Raw genomic sequence first — 19910 nt, forward strand, 5'->3', positions numbered from 1 at the left:
TTCTATGTGCTCCTTGGGTAAACTCCTTTCAACCTCTGTTTTCCATAATTCTTCGAGCTGTTTGTTTAAGTTTTGTTTTTCCTAGTTGCCTCATTATATACTTAGACCGCATTCATTATTACATGTTTTAAATTCTCATTTGTGAAGACGTTCTTTACACATACTGCTTGTGTCTCATGATTGTATGCCTATTACTTTTTTTTGTTATGACTTTGTGCATTCATCCGCACCAGTTCTTTGTGTTCTCAACAAGTCTTACGAACTTTTCATACACTACTTGCTTTTGAGTTATCACAGTGTCCGAGTTCAATCGCTTATATACTCACCACCTATTGTACGTGGGTATTTTTTCTAAAATGTCCTGTTTTTCACACACTTGATGTTGATTTCACGATCACTACTGATTATACCTTTTCATTTTCTGTCTCCTCACCATATTTTTTTGTTTTTTTTGGTTTACCAGTTTAATTAGAATTGGACTTTACAGCATGGTGTCTTACTCTAGTATCATTTACCGTTTGGATTTACATTACCTAGTGACGTGAGGAGGACTTTTCATTCCCCACGGTTTCCATCTTCTTGGCTTTATTTCAACTCCAAGGCACCATGTGTTACCGGTCTCATCCACGAGCACTTCGCATGGTCCACGCTCTTTCTCCCTTTTTTGAATAGCCACATCCACCCCAACACATAGGGTGTTTTCTTCTCCTGTCACAAGTGGCACACTGCTCTTGTTGCTTCCGCTTTATTTTGTCACTCAACTGTACTTGTACAGTACCAGGCCATGTGAACCCATGTTTTTCTTTTAATTTTGCTTTAATATTTATGTTATATTTTCTAAATTTTTCTTTGTTTTCATGTCCTTCTTAGCCCTGAAGAGTCATAGCTACACACAGTGTGACGAAACACGTGTCGGCTGAATGTTCTTGCACCATGTATTGGTCAGACTTTGTTACACAAAGAATACAACTCTAAAAAATTTCATTGATGTTGATGCTTTTCTTTCAAGAAACCACAGTCCCTGAGTATTGTTCATTTCGTTTTGTATGCTATCAGTAGCGCTATCCTGATTGCGTGCGCAGGACTTTGTTTGCTATTTATTCAAGTGGGTTTTCCCACTTAATCGCAGGGATCCTTTTGGGTTGGTATCCCTGACCTGGCAGCACCTAAACTTACTTTCGCATAGTGATACCCTTAGTGCACACGCTTGAGCGCCATCTTCCTTCATTCCCATCCAACCCTGTCATTTTGTAATTACTTACCTGTTTTGGATAAAGGTCCCAGTACTGAGTCTAGGCACCCAGTTCTGGATTACAAAAGTAACGATAACCTACTGTACCTATAACCTACATTTTCTTCCATAGGGAATCATTGATTGTTTTGCTCTGAAATATTTTCTAAGTGCTAACTTTTAAAATAGCTAAATATTAGTTAAAAATCATCACAGTACCAAAGTCGACTTTCAACAGCTGATTCTGAGAACTGACCCAGGACTGGATCTAGGATCCAGGCCTGGAATTACAAAAGTAATCTAAAAAGTAATCTGTTGCATATAATGTGAATTTATCATTGAGCTCAATGTATTGTGTTTAGAAATAGAGTTGCTTACTGTAACTACTTGTAACTGTTTACTAAAAAGTCTATTGCATATACAAAAGTATTTTTATGAAACATCTCCTGTCGAGAAAGTATATTTTAATTCCAAGTGTTGGTTCTAAAATAAAACAAGCATATATTTTTTTATATACAAACCATTGGCCTAGAGTTCAGTTATTGAGTGTGTGGAACTATTTGCTGACTGAGTGTGTACAACAAATGCTTTACACTGTCCTCTGATACTGCCTTACTGCTCGACCAGGCTACCACTTTGGAGAGTAAGGTTATATCTAATTTTAACCTCTGTTAAACCCTTGGGGTCTGTGGACTCTGTACACCCTGTACCTATTAAGGAACAGTATATACAGAGCCACTTTCTCACACTAGAGACTCACAATTCATGGGTGAATATTTCCTAACAATGAAGACAATAGATATAGCTGATGCACATAAACGCAACTTAACCTGTAAATTGCATGAAGAAGAAAAGATATTTTTGAATTTAGTAGAACACAAAAGACAGGATTTCCAAAGAAGGGCCTCTGAACCGAAACCTCAGATACCTAAATGGGCTGAAAGGGAAGACCTTTTAGTAAGTGGCAAGACTCATGCTGCTATGTTTCTGGACTTTGAAAAGAAAGGGAAAATCTATCTCCATATACTTAAAACAGAATATAACAATGTTGGTTCCAGTGAATGTGAACATAACTTCTTAGTAATTGGGGGTTGGGGACTAAAAGGAGGAACTGATCCAGTATTTCCTGGAATGTATTATATATGTGGAAACAAAGCTTATTTTCGGTTCCCTGATCACTGGTATGGGAGTTGCTATTTCGGAATAGTATTCCCTAAAATCTATCGTGCTAAAAGAATCACTGGAAGCAAAAATGACAGTAGTGGAGTAACCAGATATAAAAGAGCTAGTTTTTCTGAAATAGTAGGTGATATATTTGGTGCATTGATACAGTGGGGGTTCTGCTGAATTCTCGCAAAATCTGTCAATTGTCAACAGTAGTTGATCGGTTATCTGACACTGCTGGAGGATTTTTACTGATCAATACGGAATTAGTTGCTGTTAGATCTATGGTTTTACAAAATCGACTTGCCCTTGATATCTTATTGGCAAAAGAGGGTGGAGTCTGTAAAATGCTGAAAGCGCAACTTTGTTGCACGTATATAAGTGACAAAGAGTTTGCGAAATATTATGCCAAAATGTGCAACACTTGAAATAAATACTTTAAAAATAGTTCAGCTCTCTGAACCAACAAAAACATTGGTACTAACTAACCCTATTCAATAAAGTTTTTTGTTTTATTTCTGGAAGGTTCGGGGGAAAAGGGTATAATCTGACCCTCGCTAAATGTGTTACTTTCACACCTGAGATTTACTACAGATAAGGAAAAAAACCTCCCACTCCAACACAAGGCCATCATGATAAAAAAAAAAAAGGATAAATCACTTGTACCTGCAAATGTTGGTATTTTTCTTGAGGCTCTTTCTTCTTTCAATGGCAGTTCTGGAGTGAGACAGGGTTTGGGATGTTCCACGTACAACGAGAGGGGGGACATCTGGGAAGTGGAAGACAAGTCGAACTCTTCCTGTGATTGAAGTAAAATTGAGAAAATAAACAATTGCAATGGATTTTGACCAATTCTGACATGATGCTGAAAGTGACATGCACAGCTATGTAGTAGAGATGGGTGAGCCACTGAAAGCTCGAGCCAAGTGTCTGGCTCAAAGTTAACTCAACATCAACTTGGTCTTTCCACTCAAAAAGTAGCCAAGCTTTCATGTGGCTTCAGCCTGCCACTTAGGCTATAACCATATGTGCCAAGACAAATCATAATCCTTTCGATGTAAAAAAAGAGAAGAGAGGGCTGACTGCACAACGTGAAACCTGGGATAAATCACAAAATTGTGTGATCGTAGTCAAATATTGTATATCACGGAGCCTCCTTTTTCTTTCATTATCATATATGAGAGAAACTTTAAATATGTGAGCTCTAGATGTGCACTGCTCAAAAACCTTGTATTAAACTTAATAGATTGTAATGTTGCTCTATTTACAATAGGGTCATTTTTTTAAAAGTATCTCATAACAAATACCACTTAATGTAACAACATAATCTGATGTACTAAGGCGATACGCTTCACGTGTGAAAGAAACACACTCAACTTTCTAAAGACTAGGAATGGTCACCGAGTACCAAACATCTAGCACAAGTAAAATAAATGGCAGTTACACCCCGAGACAGTCTAAACAGAGTGTATCATAGCATGCAGTGGTCTCATTCAAACTGAATGTATGTACTATGTAGTTATTATGTTTTTTATTTGCCATTCAGAGTAACTGCTCCAGAGCATGTTAGAACCAAGGAACGTAAAGAGGGGGTGAATGAAAGAGGGTGCTAAGCAGCTTGGCTTTTAAAAACCATTTAAAAGATACTCAGACCCCATAGAGCGTTCACACGCAGGACCTCATAACATGACTTAGAAGCAAGAGCATCTTAACTGTCTTTTTAAAGGCGGATATCTTCTCCGTTTTTCACAAATAGGTGGTTACACATTTATCATACTACCCAGCTGTATGAAACAAAACAAAAAAGGCAACCCTTAAGTTCTCGCTTTGTTAAAGAGAGATGGCACTGCAAGGAAATATAACTTGACTAAAGGCTGGAAAGTGTAGCATGATTAATACGTCTAAAACCAGAGCGGAGATCACTAAACAAAGCCCCGATTGGGTGCATATTGTCGGGGATTGTTAGCGAAGTGGGACTATGTCTGGGGAACTTTTTTCTAGGGGTGGGCGAAATTTGCGTATTCGCGCTACGTAAAGTTCCGCGAAACGGCAAAAAAAAACTCTGCTAGCACGCGGACTTCCGCGAGCTATCAAATACATTTTTGTGACAGAAGCGTCATGCCAGAATGAATCCTGCCCAATGCAAAAACAACAATTGATGGACAGAATGCAGAACAATGTCATACATTCACCCCAGTACAGAGATCTGGGCCTAAATCCATCGTTTTTTTGCTCACCATGCCATTCCAGTTTGAACCCAGCCATATGCAAATCAGTCTTGACCCTGTGCCCCATGGGAACAGTCCAGCCCGAACTGCCAAGCCAGGTCCTCCCTGGACTGGAAACAAGCATCCTAGGACCGGTTTCGGGCTTTCAGCCCTCGTCAGCCAGGATAGCTTGATTCCAGTGGCATGGAGAGCAAGGGACTCACGTCTGAGCATACCCTTCCCACTCGGGGTGACAAATGCAAAAACAACAATTGATGGACAGAATGCAGAACAATGTCATACATTCACCCCAGTACAGAGATCTGGGCCTAAATCAATCGTTTTTTTGCTCACCATGCCATTCCAGTTTGAACCCAGCCATATGCAAATCAGTCTTGACCCTGTGACCCATGGGAACAGTCCAGCCCGAACTGCCAAGCCAGGTCCTCCCTGGACTGGAAACAAGCATCCTAGGACCGGTTTCGGGCTTTCAGCCCTCGTCAGCCAGGATAGCTTGATTCCAGTGGCATGGAGAGCAAGGGACTCACGTCTGAGCATACCCTTCCCACTCGGGGTGACAAATGCAAAAACAACAATTGATGGACAGAATGCAGAACAATGTCATACATTCACCCCAGTACAGAGATCTGGGCCTAAATCCATCGTTTTTTTGCTCACCATGCCATTCCAGTTTGAACCCAGCCATATGCAAATCAGTCTTGACCCTGTGCCCCATGGGAACAGTCCAGCCCGAACTGCCAAGCCAGGTCCTCCCTGGACTGGAAACAAGCATCCTAGGACCGGTTTCGGGCTTTCAGCCCTCGTCAGCCAGGATAGCTTGATTCCAGTGGCATGGAGAGCAAGGGACTCACGTCTGAGCATACCCTTCCCACTCGGGGTGACAAATGCAAAAACAACAATTGATGGACAGAATGCAGAACAATGTCATACTTATGGCGAACTTTGTTCGCCATAAGTTGGCAGGGTATGCTCAGACGTGAGTCCCTTGCTCACTTTGCCACTGGATTCAAGCAAGCCTGGCTGAAGACGGCTGAAATGCCAGAAACCGGTCCTAGGAAGCTTGTTTCCGGTCCAGGGAAGGCATGGCTTGGCAGTTCGGGCTGGACTGTTCCCATGAGGCACAGGGTCAGACTGATTTGCATATGGCCATGTCTGAACTGGGGTGGCAGAGTGGGCTAAAGAACGGTGATGGATTAAACCCAGATCTGTTGACTGGGTGGGAGTGTTTGATTGGTTCTGATGCTCCGTCCATCACCACCTCCTTTTGTACCGCTTTGTTCGCCATAAGTTGGCAGGGTATGCTCAGACGTGAGTCCCTTGCTCACTTTGCCACTGGATTCAAGCAAGCCTGGCTGAAGACGGCTGAAATGCCAGAAACCGGTCCTAGGAAGCTTGTTTCCGGTCCAGGGAAGGCATGGCTTGGCAGTTCGGGCTGGACTGTTCCCATGAGGCACAGAGTCAGACTGATTTGCATATGGCCATGTCTGAACTGGGGTGGCAGAGTGGGCTAAAGAACGGTGATGGATTAAACCCAGATCTGTTGACTGGGTGTGAGTGTTTGATTGGTTCTGATGCTCCGTCCATCACCACCTCCTTTTGTACCAGAATGAATCCTGCCCAGTATATATTTATCCAAGAATATGCCACTGTTTTGTGCAATACCTCTACTCAACTGGAGTACTACTGGCTAATCAGTAAGTGCTACCTCGTTGGGTAAATGTATAGTGCCTTTCCTACACTACAGCTGCGGGCCAGAAGAGTTGTCTCCAGTGACCATGAATGTCTGTAACATTGCCACAGCGCCAAAAGGCACCGGTGTCCCTTGAGTGAGCTGTCCATCATAGAGGGGAAAGGGGCGGAAGACATTGCATACCGGCGAGAGTGTGTGTGGGGCGGGGCTTCTATGAGAGTTCACATGCCTCTGGTTTATAAAGGGTCAGAGACCGATCAGAGCAGCAGATGAGGAGAAAGAACCTCCTGGTCACAGGAACTACACGGGGATTGCGCTCGAGAAACTCATGGATGCAAAGACCTCCATCAAGGATTACAGCAAATTGTTGACGGTAGATATGGGGAGAAAGCACACCTGCCTAGCCTCGACCGTGCTCACCAATTTTTTGTGCTGATTAATGCATTATTGAATTTGAGCTATAACTCGGCCCGGGCACCTGCATTATTTATATCTGAAAGTGCTTCCTGTTGAGATTTAATTTTTGTGACCGGAGCATCGTGCCAGAATGAATCCTGCCCTACATATTTATCCAAGAAGATGCCACCGTTTTGTGCAATACCTCTTTTCACAATGCTCACGAATTCCGCTACACCGCGGATCGCAGAATTTTTGCCAAATCCGCATGGAACGCGGAATTGACAATTTCGCGAGCGGAGCAGAATTTACCGCCCACCTTTACTTTTTTCCCCCTCTTTTGGGGCAAGTCACTGATATTTTGAGAAGTTCTTAAAAGGAATCATTTTGCTGCCCAGTAGGCACATTAGTCAAAGCAAGAACGGAGGCATAAGTGCAAAAGGCAACTTGTTGACTCTGGACCGAGAACGTTAAAGGTAATGAGGCATTTTTTCAGCCCAGGTTTGTATCAGACTGCCTTGGCTGTAGTAGCTCATGCTATGCATGTGGGCTTCATATGTACCCACATAGTTAACACTTTGGCAGCAATTGTCAAGGCTGATCTAGAGACCCTAGTGATGACACAGGATAGAATGTCTTTATTATTTTCAGTTTGCTGCCTGCGGTTACAAATGGGATGTCTTACATTAAGGAGTGTCACATTGGTACAGAAAGAGTCAGTCGAGACCAAAGCAAGCAGAAAAGCAGATTTATTGCCTCACCACAGAAATGCTGGTGAACAAATCATTTTATTTTTGTGATCGCATTGGAATTCAACAAATACATTGTAGCTAAGTGGCTTCTATACTAAATTACAGCTAAGGAAAAGGAGCGTCGCCCTACTGTTCTCGGAGCAGTGTAAAAGCAAAAATATAATTTGAATAACAGAAGTTATTTCTGTTATTATCATTTTATTTTTAGTATCAGCCAGGTGGGGCGGGCCATGACCTCCCGGAGTAGGAGTGGCTGCTGCACTCCAAAGTGAGCCATGACTGCTTGGGCGGCCCTCTCGGACTAGCCCAATAGTGATGTGCGTTTTCCATGTTCCCCACCAGGCTGCATTACACAGCCTGGTGAGGAACATGCCCAGCCTCCCATTCCCCGGCTGAGTGTCGAGCCACAGCGCTCAGACCAATCACAATGCTGCATTGCAGTGTTGTGATTGGCTCAAGGAAGGGAGCCTGTACGCCTCAAGGAAGGGAGCCTGTACGCCTCCTGTTTCCGGCCACAGAGAGACTACTAGACTAGAAACGCGGCAAGGAGGCAAGTGTTCTTTTATTTTATTTTGTACCCCCCTCATGACCCCGCCGCCCTCCACTCTCGTTCCTTGCCAGCCGCTAATGCTAAATTATGTTGAAGTGGGAACTCTTATCAGCGACTGGTAAGAGAACCCTTTTGAGTTCGCTCTGCCCACCCCTTCATGTAATCACTACTTTAAGGGTTTTAAATGTTGCTTTGATAATGGGGAACAGAACAAACACTGACCATTTTGGACACCCTGAGCCACCAAGATGAAAAAACATAAGGGTGTTTGACATACATATAACAAGCATAGTCCTTTGCTTATTTAGCCATTCCATTGAAAGTGCTATCCGCTGCCCCCCTGAATAGAACATTCCGTACGAAGGCTGGGGTGATCCACTATATCATGGCAGATTGCAAAAACAAGTGGAACAATGCACTAGGCTGGCTCCCCAATACATGAAGCAATGAAGCTTCAACGAAATCACCTACAGAATACATTTAATACTCTCATTTAAGGACAATTAATTAAGAACAACTTGCCACATAACGATACAATCTACCCAATTCAAATATCTTACAGGCACATTCTGAGTGGTGGAAGCAGAGTCCATAGGCAGCGGTGAAGGGATGGAGTAGCTGGAGGACGCTGGTGACAGGGGCTCTGGTTTCAGATTCGAAGCTGGAAAAAAACAGGTGCATTGCACGGAAGAGCTTTTAGAAACGTAACCTTTTGTCAGAATGTTATCTTGTTTGCTAGCTCAATCATTACTTCTGGAAAGTGGAAGGCTAGAAATACAGACATTAATTCCTGAACTTTTAAGGTCATGCTCCTGAGCGTGGATTCACCAAAAGGCTTGCGGTAGAGTAACATCACATACCCTTTGCCACAAAAAGTGACATATAACCCTTGACACTGATTATTCGCCCAGTAGGCATATCACATGACCTTAACATCACAACAATTGACACCCCTAAAGTTCAATAATAACTTCATTGTTAGAATAACAATTTAACAGAGACACGTCTAATTTGGGAACTACCTATATTATGGTGCTGGCTTGAACTTTCAAAGTTCTGGGCCATAATACTTGCCCTGAATTGCAGAAAGTGAGCAAAGCTAGTAAACCAGACCTCTTCTAGCAGGCTGCCCTCTCACATTAAAACATTGAAAAGAATGGGGTGAAATAGTGCATTTTAAAACACAACTTTCTAATATGCTACATGGGCTGAAAGGGTAATCAATAAATATTGATAGCCTTTTATGACGTGCCAAGCCTGTGAAGCTCGAAGGTAGCTCCCCTATGTCAAAAACTATCTTCATTGTGCCACGGCCAGAAGTTTGTCATGGGTGCACTGTTATATAAAACAAGCAAAGGCAAAACCAAAAGGTCTCACCTTTATGGTTTTAGTGATGCAGCGCAGAGTGGTTAAAGTTTTTTTTTTTTTTAAAAGACTTTGATGCAGCTGCCTGCATAATTTTGTAAGAATATGCACCATCAATGCATGCACCTACAAAATAGTGCAAGCGCTTTTTTAGGCCTCGCGTAGACCGCGCATGCACTGTCTCTTCGAGATACTTTGTTTACTGTTAGTGGGCTTTGAGCCCTCCCATTACTTACCATTCATTAGTGGGCATCAACGCCAATCTTCATTACTTGCTTCCTGCCAGTCAGGTCTGTGGGTGGTACTTTCCTGTTCTTGCATGTGACCCTCCCCTAGAGCATAGCTCAAGTACTTGTGTCCTTCCACTGCTCGCACTTTTGGGAGCTATTTTCTTTCTTTTTGTTGAGCAACAGAGTGCATCTTTTATAGCTGGCTCTGTTCTCTGCTCCCTCCCATTTTCTGTAGCCACTTGTTTATTTAGCTTTCCCCACTGTTTGCAACTGCATATCGGCCACCTCCTTACTGTGTTTGCTTTAAACAATTTTAATTTGCCTGAGTTTGTGTTTAACGAGTAACTGCAAGAGAGCCTTGCACATTGAATGAAAGCAGTATGGGAAGCACATTTTCTTATCTCATAATAAATGGACCATGCGTGTTTAATTACCTTTATTCCACCTTAAACATTTCTTTTGTTAGCCAACTTTACACAATAGTTGTCAGAGCAAAAACACAGGATGTGTGCAAGGTACACATGATAATTTAACCCTTATTTACTATAGCTTATGGGTGTCTAAAAAGCCACAAAGAGGGCAGCTTTAAATTTAACTTTATTCGACCTCATATTATGCTGCCTTTCATTTATGTTAGACAGCTTCAAAACATATTTGTGACTGCATCTCAACCACAACCTAAGTTTTATACCCCTCGAACAATGCTGCCCTTCAATTATTTTGTTACCTTTAAACAATAGTTGTGACTGCAACAACACAGGATGGGAAAATATTACCCTTTGTTTTAGCTTATGGATGTCCAAAAAGCGACCAAGATGGCAACATTTACATTCAGCTTTAAATTTTGCTTTATTCCAGCTTGAACAAAGCTGCCTTTCAATTCTTTTGTTAGACAGTTTTAAACAATAGTTGTGACTACAAAAACACAGGATGTGTGCAAGGTTTACAGGAAATAATTACCCTTATATATTATAGCTTATGGGTGTCTAAAAAGTGACCAAGAGGGCAACATTTATGTCAGCTTTAAATTTACCTTTGTTCCAACTCGGACAATGCTGCCTTTCATTTATGTTAGACTGATTTAAACAATATTTGTGACTGCATCTCAACCACAACCTAAGTTGTATTCCCCTTGAGCAATGCTGCCTTTCAATTCTTTTGTTCGTCGGCTTTAAACAATAGTTGTGACTGCAAAAACACAGGATGTCTGCAAGGTACATGGCAAATATTACCCTTTGCATATTTTAGCTTATGGGAGCCAAAAAGCAATCAAGAGAGAAACATTTACAATAAGCTTTAAATGTATCTTTATTCCACCTTGAACAAAGCTGCCTTTCAATTCTTATGTTAGACAGCTTTAAAAAATATTTGCGCCCCTCACCCACAACCAAAGTTTTAGTTTCAACTTTACTAAAACAAAAAATGAGCTTAAAGGACACGCTTTTGCTGCGCTTTAAAAAACAAATAGCATTCTTTCTTGGCTCAAGTACATATGCTACCACATTTGGGGATTAGCTTGCCTGTTATACACACACTAGGTTGTGTTCCATTTCCTTTGAGATAAGAAAATGTGCTTCCCACCTCTCTTCCTTTGAAAAGTTAAAGGGGAAATTTCAATCACCTTTTTCACATGTGCGCATTATTTAATTTGCACCATAATCACAATCATTTCCATCAAGTTACATTAAATTATTTATAATATTTATAATTAAACAGTCCTTTCCAGCGTATTTACTATCTCACTACCCATTTTCTACCCTACTTATTACCTACCACTACCCATCCCATTCTCTAAATCAAGCACCCCCAACTCCAGACAAAAAAGTGCAGTGTTCACTATATCACAATACTTTTTGAAAATAGCCATCGTTTGTGTTGTTACTTCCCTTCCATTTCACATTTTACTGATTTATCATTAGAAAAGACAGAAATAAGAGAATAGGGGGTGGATTTGCAATAATCATTAAAAACGAACTTCAACTTTCCCTTGTTAAGAACTCTGACCGCTCAACCTTTGAATACCTTGAAGCCGAACTTAATTTTCAAGGTTCTCCCCCGATTCGACTACATAATATATACCACCCTCCTGGTGATCCTCTTCCCTTCACTGAGGAACTATCTGACCTTCTTACTCAATCCTCACTTTCTAACTCAAAAAATCTCTTCCAAGGAGATTTTAATCTCCACTGGAATGAGACCGAGGATCCCTCCGTCAACCTCCTCACTAATCTTCTAGAGATCAGTGATGTAGGAGAGTGGAATCTGACTAATGGTTGCCCCCAACTTTTTGCCTGGTATTTGAGTGGTTTTTCACTAGTCTGGCTGGGATCCGGCTATCCAGGACCCCAGCCTATCTGCTTTCTCCCTAAAACTGATGTGAGTACTCTAGGTACAAACCTAATTGGATGCTGGGCATGCCCTACCAGTCCCTTGTAGATGGTACCCTAGGTACCCAGGGCATGGGTCCCCCAGTAGGCCTACCAGGGCTGCAGCACTTATTGTGCCACCCTGGGACAGCCATACAAACTGACACCACCAGACCACTACTGTAGTCTGGGTAAGGTGGTGCTAGCACCCCTTACAGGGATATAGGTACCCTATATCCCACCCCATTACAACACATGTACTCTCATAGGTCACCCCTATAGCAGGCCCTGGTAATCCTACAGGGCAGGGTGCTGAGGTATGTGTGAGGGGGGTCCCCTACCTGAGTAGGGCCTCTCTGCAACCTTCGTAAAATCGTTACTGGGTTGTTTGTAGTGTAGCCATACCATATACTCTTAACCGCATTATAAGTAAATCGCGTCATCGCAATAACTCGAGAATGGCTACACAGAACCATATCGTGTTTGGTGTCAAACATGTAGGAATCATACCCCCAGTCCAGCCATGGGCATGAGGGTACGATTCCCCCTTGCTAGAAGGGCGATATGGGAAAAGCGGTAGAATTTAGACACCAATTTAAAAGTGCACAAGTTACACAAAATGGCTACTGCCCGCCACCTACACGACCCTGGCTGGCTGTTGCTGGGGAAAACCCCAGCCTCACCAGCAGGACAATAGGGCTCCTGTGGCAGGGAGGTGCTAGCATCTCCCCAGACAGGATAATGTGGATTGGAACAGGGTGGGGGCACCAAATGTCCTTTCAGAGTTGCACGTAGGCAGCTGCAGAGACCTAATTCTGCATACACCGCTTGGAACCGGTTCTGGGGCATCCTGCCCCTCGCCCAGGCGGAAAACACACAAAGGGGAGAGGGTATAGCCACCCTTTCCCGCCTCACCAGCCATTGGTGGACACTACTCTGGACACTCCCCTAATCTTGGGGATAAAGGTGAATAACGTGGCCCCAGAGCCTCAGATTAATTTGGAACTTTACAGAACCGACCTTCGACGAGCTGCTGCCCAGCTGACGGAAGAAATCTCCCTTGGGATAAAGGAGTTATCCCCCTGCTTGGCAGGCACCTGAAACACTGCAAGTGACCCGGTTGGAACTTCGCTGCTCTCACGAACTTCGACGACTTCCAGAGCCCTTGAGGTGGGTTTCCAGCGCATCCCAGAGGCCAACGAGTTTGGGCACCGTGGACCGCGTGGGTGCCGAGATCCCCAATACCCCGAGACCCCGGCCTCTTCTTGCATAGCACACGACCCTGACCAGTGGGGAAGTTGTGCTTTGGCCCGTTTACGAGCCAACCACTCTACAGCAATTGTGCCAAAGACCAGCGCCCTAGCCCCCTCCGGTGGCCCGTGGGTGCCCTTTTACGCACTCCAAATTGCCGCCTCCCGCGGTCCCTTGTCTCTCGACTTGTGGGCCCTAGCGGAGGTCTATCTTTGAAAACAAGAGTTCCCCTGGTTGCTCCAGGCCTGCTCTACAGTCTCCTCGAAGGAGACCTCATGGGTCTGCACTGTAGCTGATTTGTTTATTCTTCGTGGGTTGCGGTTGCCAAGGCTTAGTGGATCCAATCTGGATACTAATACCGCAGTGGCCCTCATCCGACGTAGGACAGTCGCCCTCCGGAAGCTGGCCTTCCTTGAAGCCTCCCGGAGCCCGTGGCTGCAGATCCAAGCAACAGCACCTCTCACCTGAAGCACCAGACATCGAAGGGCTCCTTGCTTTGAGCCTCCTGGTCACCTTGCCGTGACCCAGACTCTGTCCCCTCTGCTTTGAGGTTCTTCTCTACATTCTTCACATCTTTGATCTTCACGGCATCATCGACGCTTTTGGACAGCAGAAACGACCTATGCACATGGCTTCCCTGGGGCAGGTAACAGTGGTACCTCGGTACTCTCGGGGTTGTGGGCATCTCAAAAGCTTAAGTCTGAAGTTTTAACTTTGTACTCCTGCTAGAAGTATTTTTAATCTGTTTATTTCCAACCACGACATTCTCCATAGGCTAACATTGCAATCCCGATAGCAGCTCTTTGCACTGCACGCGTCTCCCGTGGGTCCCCTTCCTCATAACTGTGGGTGGATTCTGAAGGGGCAAGCGATCCTGAATGCCCTAGGCATTGCCTGTAGAATTGTCGTGGTTCTTATACCACTATTTTAGTATATGGTTTGGTCCCCCCCTGGGGCCCATTGATTTCTGTGCTATTTATTGTGTTTATAAATGCTTGTTTAAAGTGTAACTTTGCCACTAGTCACATAGTGACTGTGGGATTCTGTCTAGAATAAATACATATATTTTATATATATACCTGTGTGGGCTACTCTTTCATATGGTTATTCAAGAGGTTATTATGGTAAAACAATAAGCTTAACACTCCTTCAAAACTTAGCCTGAAGGCTGCTCTCCACAGCTACCACTAGGATAGCTTTCTTTAAAGGTTGTCTTAAACCTATCATCAATAAGAGTCGAATTGGACTGGTGCAAGGTGTCCCTATAACTAGGAACAGCATATGCCAGGCCAACTTCTCACAAGTGACCTCAAACAACTCTGCCATTCTCCAACCCACACCAAAGGGGCCACTCAACGCCATCATTGCCAACAATGACTTGGCCTCTGTTAGAAATGGGACTTCTGGTTGGCTAGGGCAAGCGCCCAAGCCAGGCAGAAATCATCACTCTAGTCAGGGCAAGGGAGTTACACAATAAAGATAACCGCTGCTCACCCCCTTGGTAGCTTGGCACGAGCAGTCAGGCTTATCCCAGAGGCAATATGTATAGCGTTTGAGACAGACACACACACACTCACAAAATAGCCTTTGTATTATCCAAAACACATTAGAATCATAATCACACATATACACTGTGCCAACTGGCACTAGGTCATAATTTACAGGGGATTATAGACATGCCAGGGCCAATCGGGCCACTGTCAGAACCTTCATAGAGAACACATAGCAAAAATAACACAACCAGTAACTGCTGGCAATAATGAACTCGGCATTATATCACAATAGCATTAAGCAAAGAACACATTGTGCATAAATCACAAGCATAAACATATTATGCACAAATCACAATTAGAAGAGCACCTTAGTGACACTCCCCAGGTGCATACATCACCTTCTCTTAGGGCCTTGCCATTCCACAGAGTGGGGGGGCAGTAACCCCTAGCACATAGTAACCATTCTCAACTCTTCCTCTTATTAGTGCAGTTCTAAACTGCCACTGATCCTCCAACCTAGGGTCCGCCCTCAGGCTGACTAGAGGTCACGGGCGAGGTTTTTCATGGATTTCTTGTAAGCACGAGAGCTAAACGCAGGCCCATGGTCGGAATGTAACATAACTACATATGTCTGGATAAAGACTTGCAAATCTTTATAACAGTTCGAGTTTCTGCTGAGGCCAAACACATAGAAATCTAGAGCATGAATCGACTGCTACCAAGATATACTTGTAAGCCCTGTCTGAATTTAAGGGGCTGCACTGATCCAAATAGACACATGCGAGAGGTCTGTCTGAAATGACTAATTGTGTTTGTGGTGGCCGTGCAATGGTGGAACCTTTCATCTGCTGACCGACGTCGCACTTAAAGACATAAGCCTTTGTTTACACAAACTTGGCCACCGGAATTGCTACTTCAGTAATGAAACTGTAGCAGGGACTCCTGCATTTGCAGAGCCCAGACCCTTGTGTGCAGCTAGAATTAAACCTAGTCTGCGGTCAGTGTTTGATATAACTATTCCCTCCTCCTGGAATTTGAGCATAAGGTGTGTTTTGCACATCTAATTTATTGAAATATTCGAGTGGAAAGCCTTTTGGGACGGCAGAGCCGTTCTTTGAGACGTTGAAAGCTTTCAGTATGTTTCCGTCTATCCTTGTGCTTGAATGAGTGATTGCAGCAACAGCAGCAGTTCGCACTGCCACCTTGGCGGCTTCATCAGCCACTGAATTCCCTTCAAGATGTAGGCCAACACGCTGGTGACTCAAGGTGCGATTGTGCAACCCTTGGATTCACTAAACCCATTCTGGCCCCAGTAATGAAGATATTCCTTGTAAGACTGCACACAGTAAAATGAATCGCACACTATCAGTGTGGGGAATTCCCGATCCGTATACTGTAGTCCCAATATCAGGGCTTTCAGCTCTGCTAACTGCGCTGTCCTAGAGAATGCGTAGTCGTATTGCTGAGATGGAACTTACCGTCCGCATATGTCCCTTCACTATAGCACATGCAGCACTATACTGTTCACCTCCTATGGCAGGCTGAGCAGATCCATCAGATTAAATGATGTATTCATAAATATGTAAGCTGAACAATGGGACTAAACGCAACAAAGGGAGTGAACAAGGAGGAACCAGACTACAAAATGGCCTAGACAAAGTGTCCGGAAGTGATTTTTTTTGAAGGGGCTGGTTTATTTGTTATAAATTGTTATTGTATGTATAAGCGATACGTTGTTTGAATATGGAGGGAAGATAAGTAGCATATGCGCAATGTAAATCACAATTGAACTTTCACCAAGCATGTTACGCTCATCTACTTCCCCTCCAAAGATTTAAAAGCAAAGACCAAGTTATAACACAGACACTGGAAATCCACGCTGAATAAAGAAATGCAAATCACAATGAAAAAACTGTCAATGTGATAATTCATTTAAAGGAGCCGGGAAATAGCCTGCTCCACTAGAGGAACCATTGCTTCAGCCAAAGATTTCGATATAACATAGCAAATGATTGTCAAAATGCAATGAGTGACAAGAATACTGTGGAAAATACATTATGCTGTATAAAGACAAAAATGTTAATAAAGAAATTTAAACAAAAAAATAAATGATGTATTCATATTCATCTAGAGGCAAGATTTCCTTCGCGAGTGGGTATTCTTGTTTGTCCTGCAGAAACGCTTCGGTTTTTAATGTAGAATTGTTTCTGTAATCTACATCTGTTGCAGTGAGAGAATTAGCCCATTGTATCCATCATGAATGTAATACTCGCATTTGGAATGCTTGCTTTGGTAGCAGCTTCTAGAGTTGGTACCGGGGTTAAAACAATAATGCGTTTCCCCTGTGCTAGTGCTCTTTCTCTCACTTAAGCAGTCTGTACTGCGGCCAGGATTTTTTCAGTTGCTGCAAATCAAATTTCAGTATTTGTGTACAAATGTGATTTGTATGCAATTGGAACTGTCTCAACCTTCATTGAAAGTGATGTAGGTATATCATGATAAACCCAGGATGACTCGGATCACCAAATTAGTGGTATTTACCCGGGTGTCCAAATGTTTAGATGTTGTCAGGTCCGCCTGAACTGAACGGAGCGTATCTGTGTGTTGCTGTGTCCACTGATGTGAAGTGAAATCAGGTCTGATTACGCAGAAAGAATAAAAACCCTTCTACGACTTAATCTAGAATGCATGTTCTGCCAAAATTTAGAAATCCTAAAATAGACTGCAAACCCTTTAGATTTTTGGGAAATTGGAGCAGCGCACACTTTTCTAAAAAAGTTGGCTGCCAGGCTCTTGCCTTCACTTAAAAGCTCATATTCCAAAAACAGGACATTGAGATGGGCAATTTTAGATTTCTTGAACTTAAATGTGTAGCCCAAATTGGCGAATCCCACAATTATGTTGTTCACCCTGCTCAAGTAATTCATCGTCCGTTAGGTAGCTGTCATCTACATAGGACACAGCCTAAAAATGTTCCTGAGTGCAGAGCGCAGAAAATGCTGTGAAATATCTGCTTTCTGGAGCTATATTCTGACAGAAGAATACATTTGAGATATCGGTCATTGTTTTGTATTTCTTCCGCACAAGGTTATTCATTAATGCAGCATTGTGTGCATTTTGAACTGCAAATGTTCGCGTGCATGTGTTTAAATGTCGGTAGTCTAAAACTAGACAATATGGGTTGTCAGGTTTCATTACTGGAAACAAAGGATTATTCATCGGGGAGGAGCAAGTCTCATTTGCACCTTAGTAGTCTAGTTGGTCAAAGATTTCTCTGACCTGTTTCTTTGCATCATTTTTCATAGGGTAGTGCCTCTGTGTATTTGGAGTAGATTTGAATGGGGTATCATGGTGAGTAGACTCCACGTCCCACCCTACATGGTTGCGGTATAATGCCGGAGCTAGCGCCCACTCCTGCGCGTATGAGTGTTTTAATGATTCTGGAACGAGGTCGGAGAAAGCAGGCAAAATTACGCTTTCCCCTTTTGGGCAATCCATTACGAACTCAGGCGGCCAATCTCTTTCTGCTAGCAGTATGTCATAATCCAAAGGTCAAATAGAGACCTTTAACCGTCCTTGAGATGTCCCCTTCTATTTGAAGTGTAATTTCATGCAGTCTATATGGGACAGTAACTCTGGTTTCAGGTGTTTCCACCGGGATATGTTCATTCAACACTGCTGTCACCAGAAAATCCTCCAGGTTTTGGCGAGCTACTATTACTTCAGCCACTCTGTCTAGTATCGTCAGAGAAGCTCCTAGGGGTTACTGTCTAGGACAGGGGGGGGGGAAGAGAGGAAGGGGGAGAACAGGTCTTTCTTCGAAATGCCCTCACACACCCCAAGGGATGTCATGCTTCATCATTTGGGCATTTGCCCCTCGTCAGGCCGGTGCTGCAATGCCTGACGGGCTCCCGAAACCGGGGCTCTTTATCGGGGATCTTTTGAAGAAGCCGTATGGGTGCGTGTGGGTGTGAGGGCTGGGTAGTGCACAAGGAGTGGGATAAGTAAAAAAGGTTTTAGAGCCGTCCTGCTAAATTCAAGTTTTAATTATTGAGGTAGCTCCTGCCTTAATAAAAATATGTAGAAGCCCTGTGTAGGAATTAATGTTCCATAAGGGCTAATCAAGCGTGGGTGTGGTCAACATGTTTCGTGCCTCCACTGCCCCAGAAGGGGTCAATGGCACTTCGTCAGGACCAAGTGAGTGTGAGGTGAGTGCACTACCGTATAGCACTAGTTGCTAAAAACGGTAGGGGTTAATTAATTAAGAACTGGTACTGGGATGTACAGAGACCCCCAACAACCTAGTTCCGGCTGACGGGGAGGAACAGAGCACATTAGTTGCTCCGGAGTGGCGGTAGACGAGCAACTTGCCGGTGTCCTACCCTCGCTCTGGGCCCCGTGCGAGGGGGCAGTGGAGGCACGAAACATGTTGACCACACCCACGCTTGATAAGCCCTTATGGAACAATAATTCCTACACAGGGCTTCTACATATTTTTATTAAGGCAGGAGCTACCTCAATAATTAAAACTTGAATTTAGTAGGACGGCTCTAAAACCTTTTTTACTTATCCCACTCCTTGTGCACTACCCAGCCCTCACACCCACACGCACCCATACGGCTTCTTCAAAAGATCCCCGATAAAGAGCCCCGGTTTCGGGAGCCCGTCGGGCATTGCAGCGCCGGCCTGACGAGGGGCAAATGCCCAAATGATGAAGCTTGACATCCCTTGGGGTGTGTGAGGGCATTTCGAAGAAAGACCTGTTCTCCCCCTTCCTCTCTTTCCACCCCACCCCCCCCCACCCCCGTCCTAGACAGTAACCCCTAGGAACTGCTCATTCCTTATACAATACTTCTTGGGGCCTACGAGCAGGACCTTATAAACTTGGCTCCTGTGAGAAGTTGGCCTGGCATATGCTGTTCCTAGTGATAGGGACACCTTGCACCAGTCCAATTCGACTCCTATTGATGATAGGTTTAAGATAACCTTTAAAGAAAGCTATCCTAGTGGTAGCTGTGGAGAGCAGCCTTCAGGCTAAGTCTTGAAGGAGTGTTAAGCTTATTGTTTTACCATAATAACCTCTTGAATAACCAAATGAAAGAGTAGCCCACACAGGTATATATATAAAATATATGTATTTATTCTAGACAGAATCCCACAGTCAATTTATGTGGCTAGTGGCAAAGTTACACTT

At 43.7% G+C, this 19910-nt stretch overlaps 1 protein-coding gene across 2 annotated transcripts in view; it reads right to left on the reverse strand.

Annotated features, from left to right (window-relative positions):
* ATF6 (activating transcription factor 6) overlaps window positions 1-19910 on the reverse strand; it is a 740128-nt gene that overhangs the window by 578518 nt on the left and 141700 nt on the right. The window contains exons 1-3 of one of the 2 annotated variants that reach the window (XM_085654835.1): window positions 9613-9640; window positions 8572-8672; window positions 3062-3194 (exon numbers count right to left, since the gene is read on the reverse strand). In XM_085654835.1, the coding sequence (XP_085510961.1) occupies window positions 3062-3194; window positions 8572-8672; window positions 9613-9619 (241 nt within the window). In that variant the 5' untranslated portion in view covers window positions 9620-9640. Of the gene's footprint in view, window positions 1-3061; window positions 3195-8571; window positions 8673-9612; window positions 9641-19910 lie in introns of those variants that run through there. The other variant, XM_085654834.1, reaches the window with a different exon arrangement.

The sequence above is a fragment of the Triturus cristatus genome, chromosome 4_1, assembly GCF_964204655.1.
Source record: "Triturus cristatus chromosome 4_1, aTriCri1.1, whole genome shotgun sequence".
NCBI lineage: Eukaryota > Metazoa > Chordata > Amphibia > Caudata > Salamandridae > Triturus > Triturus cristatus.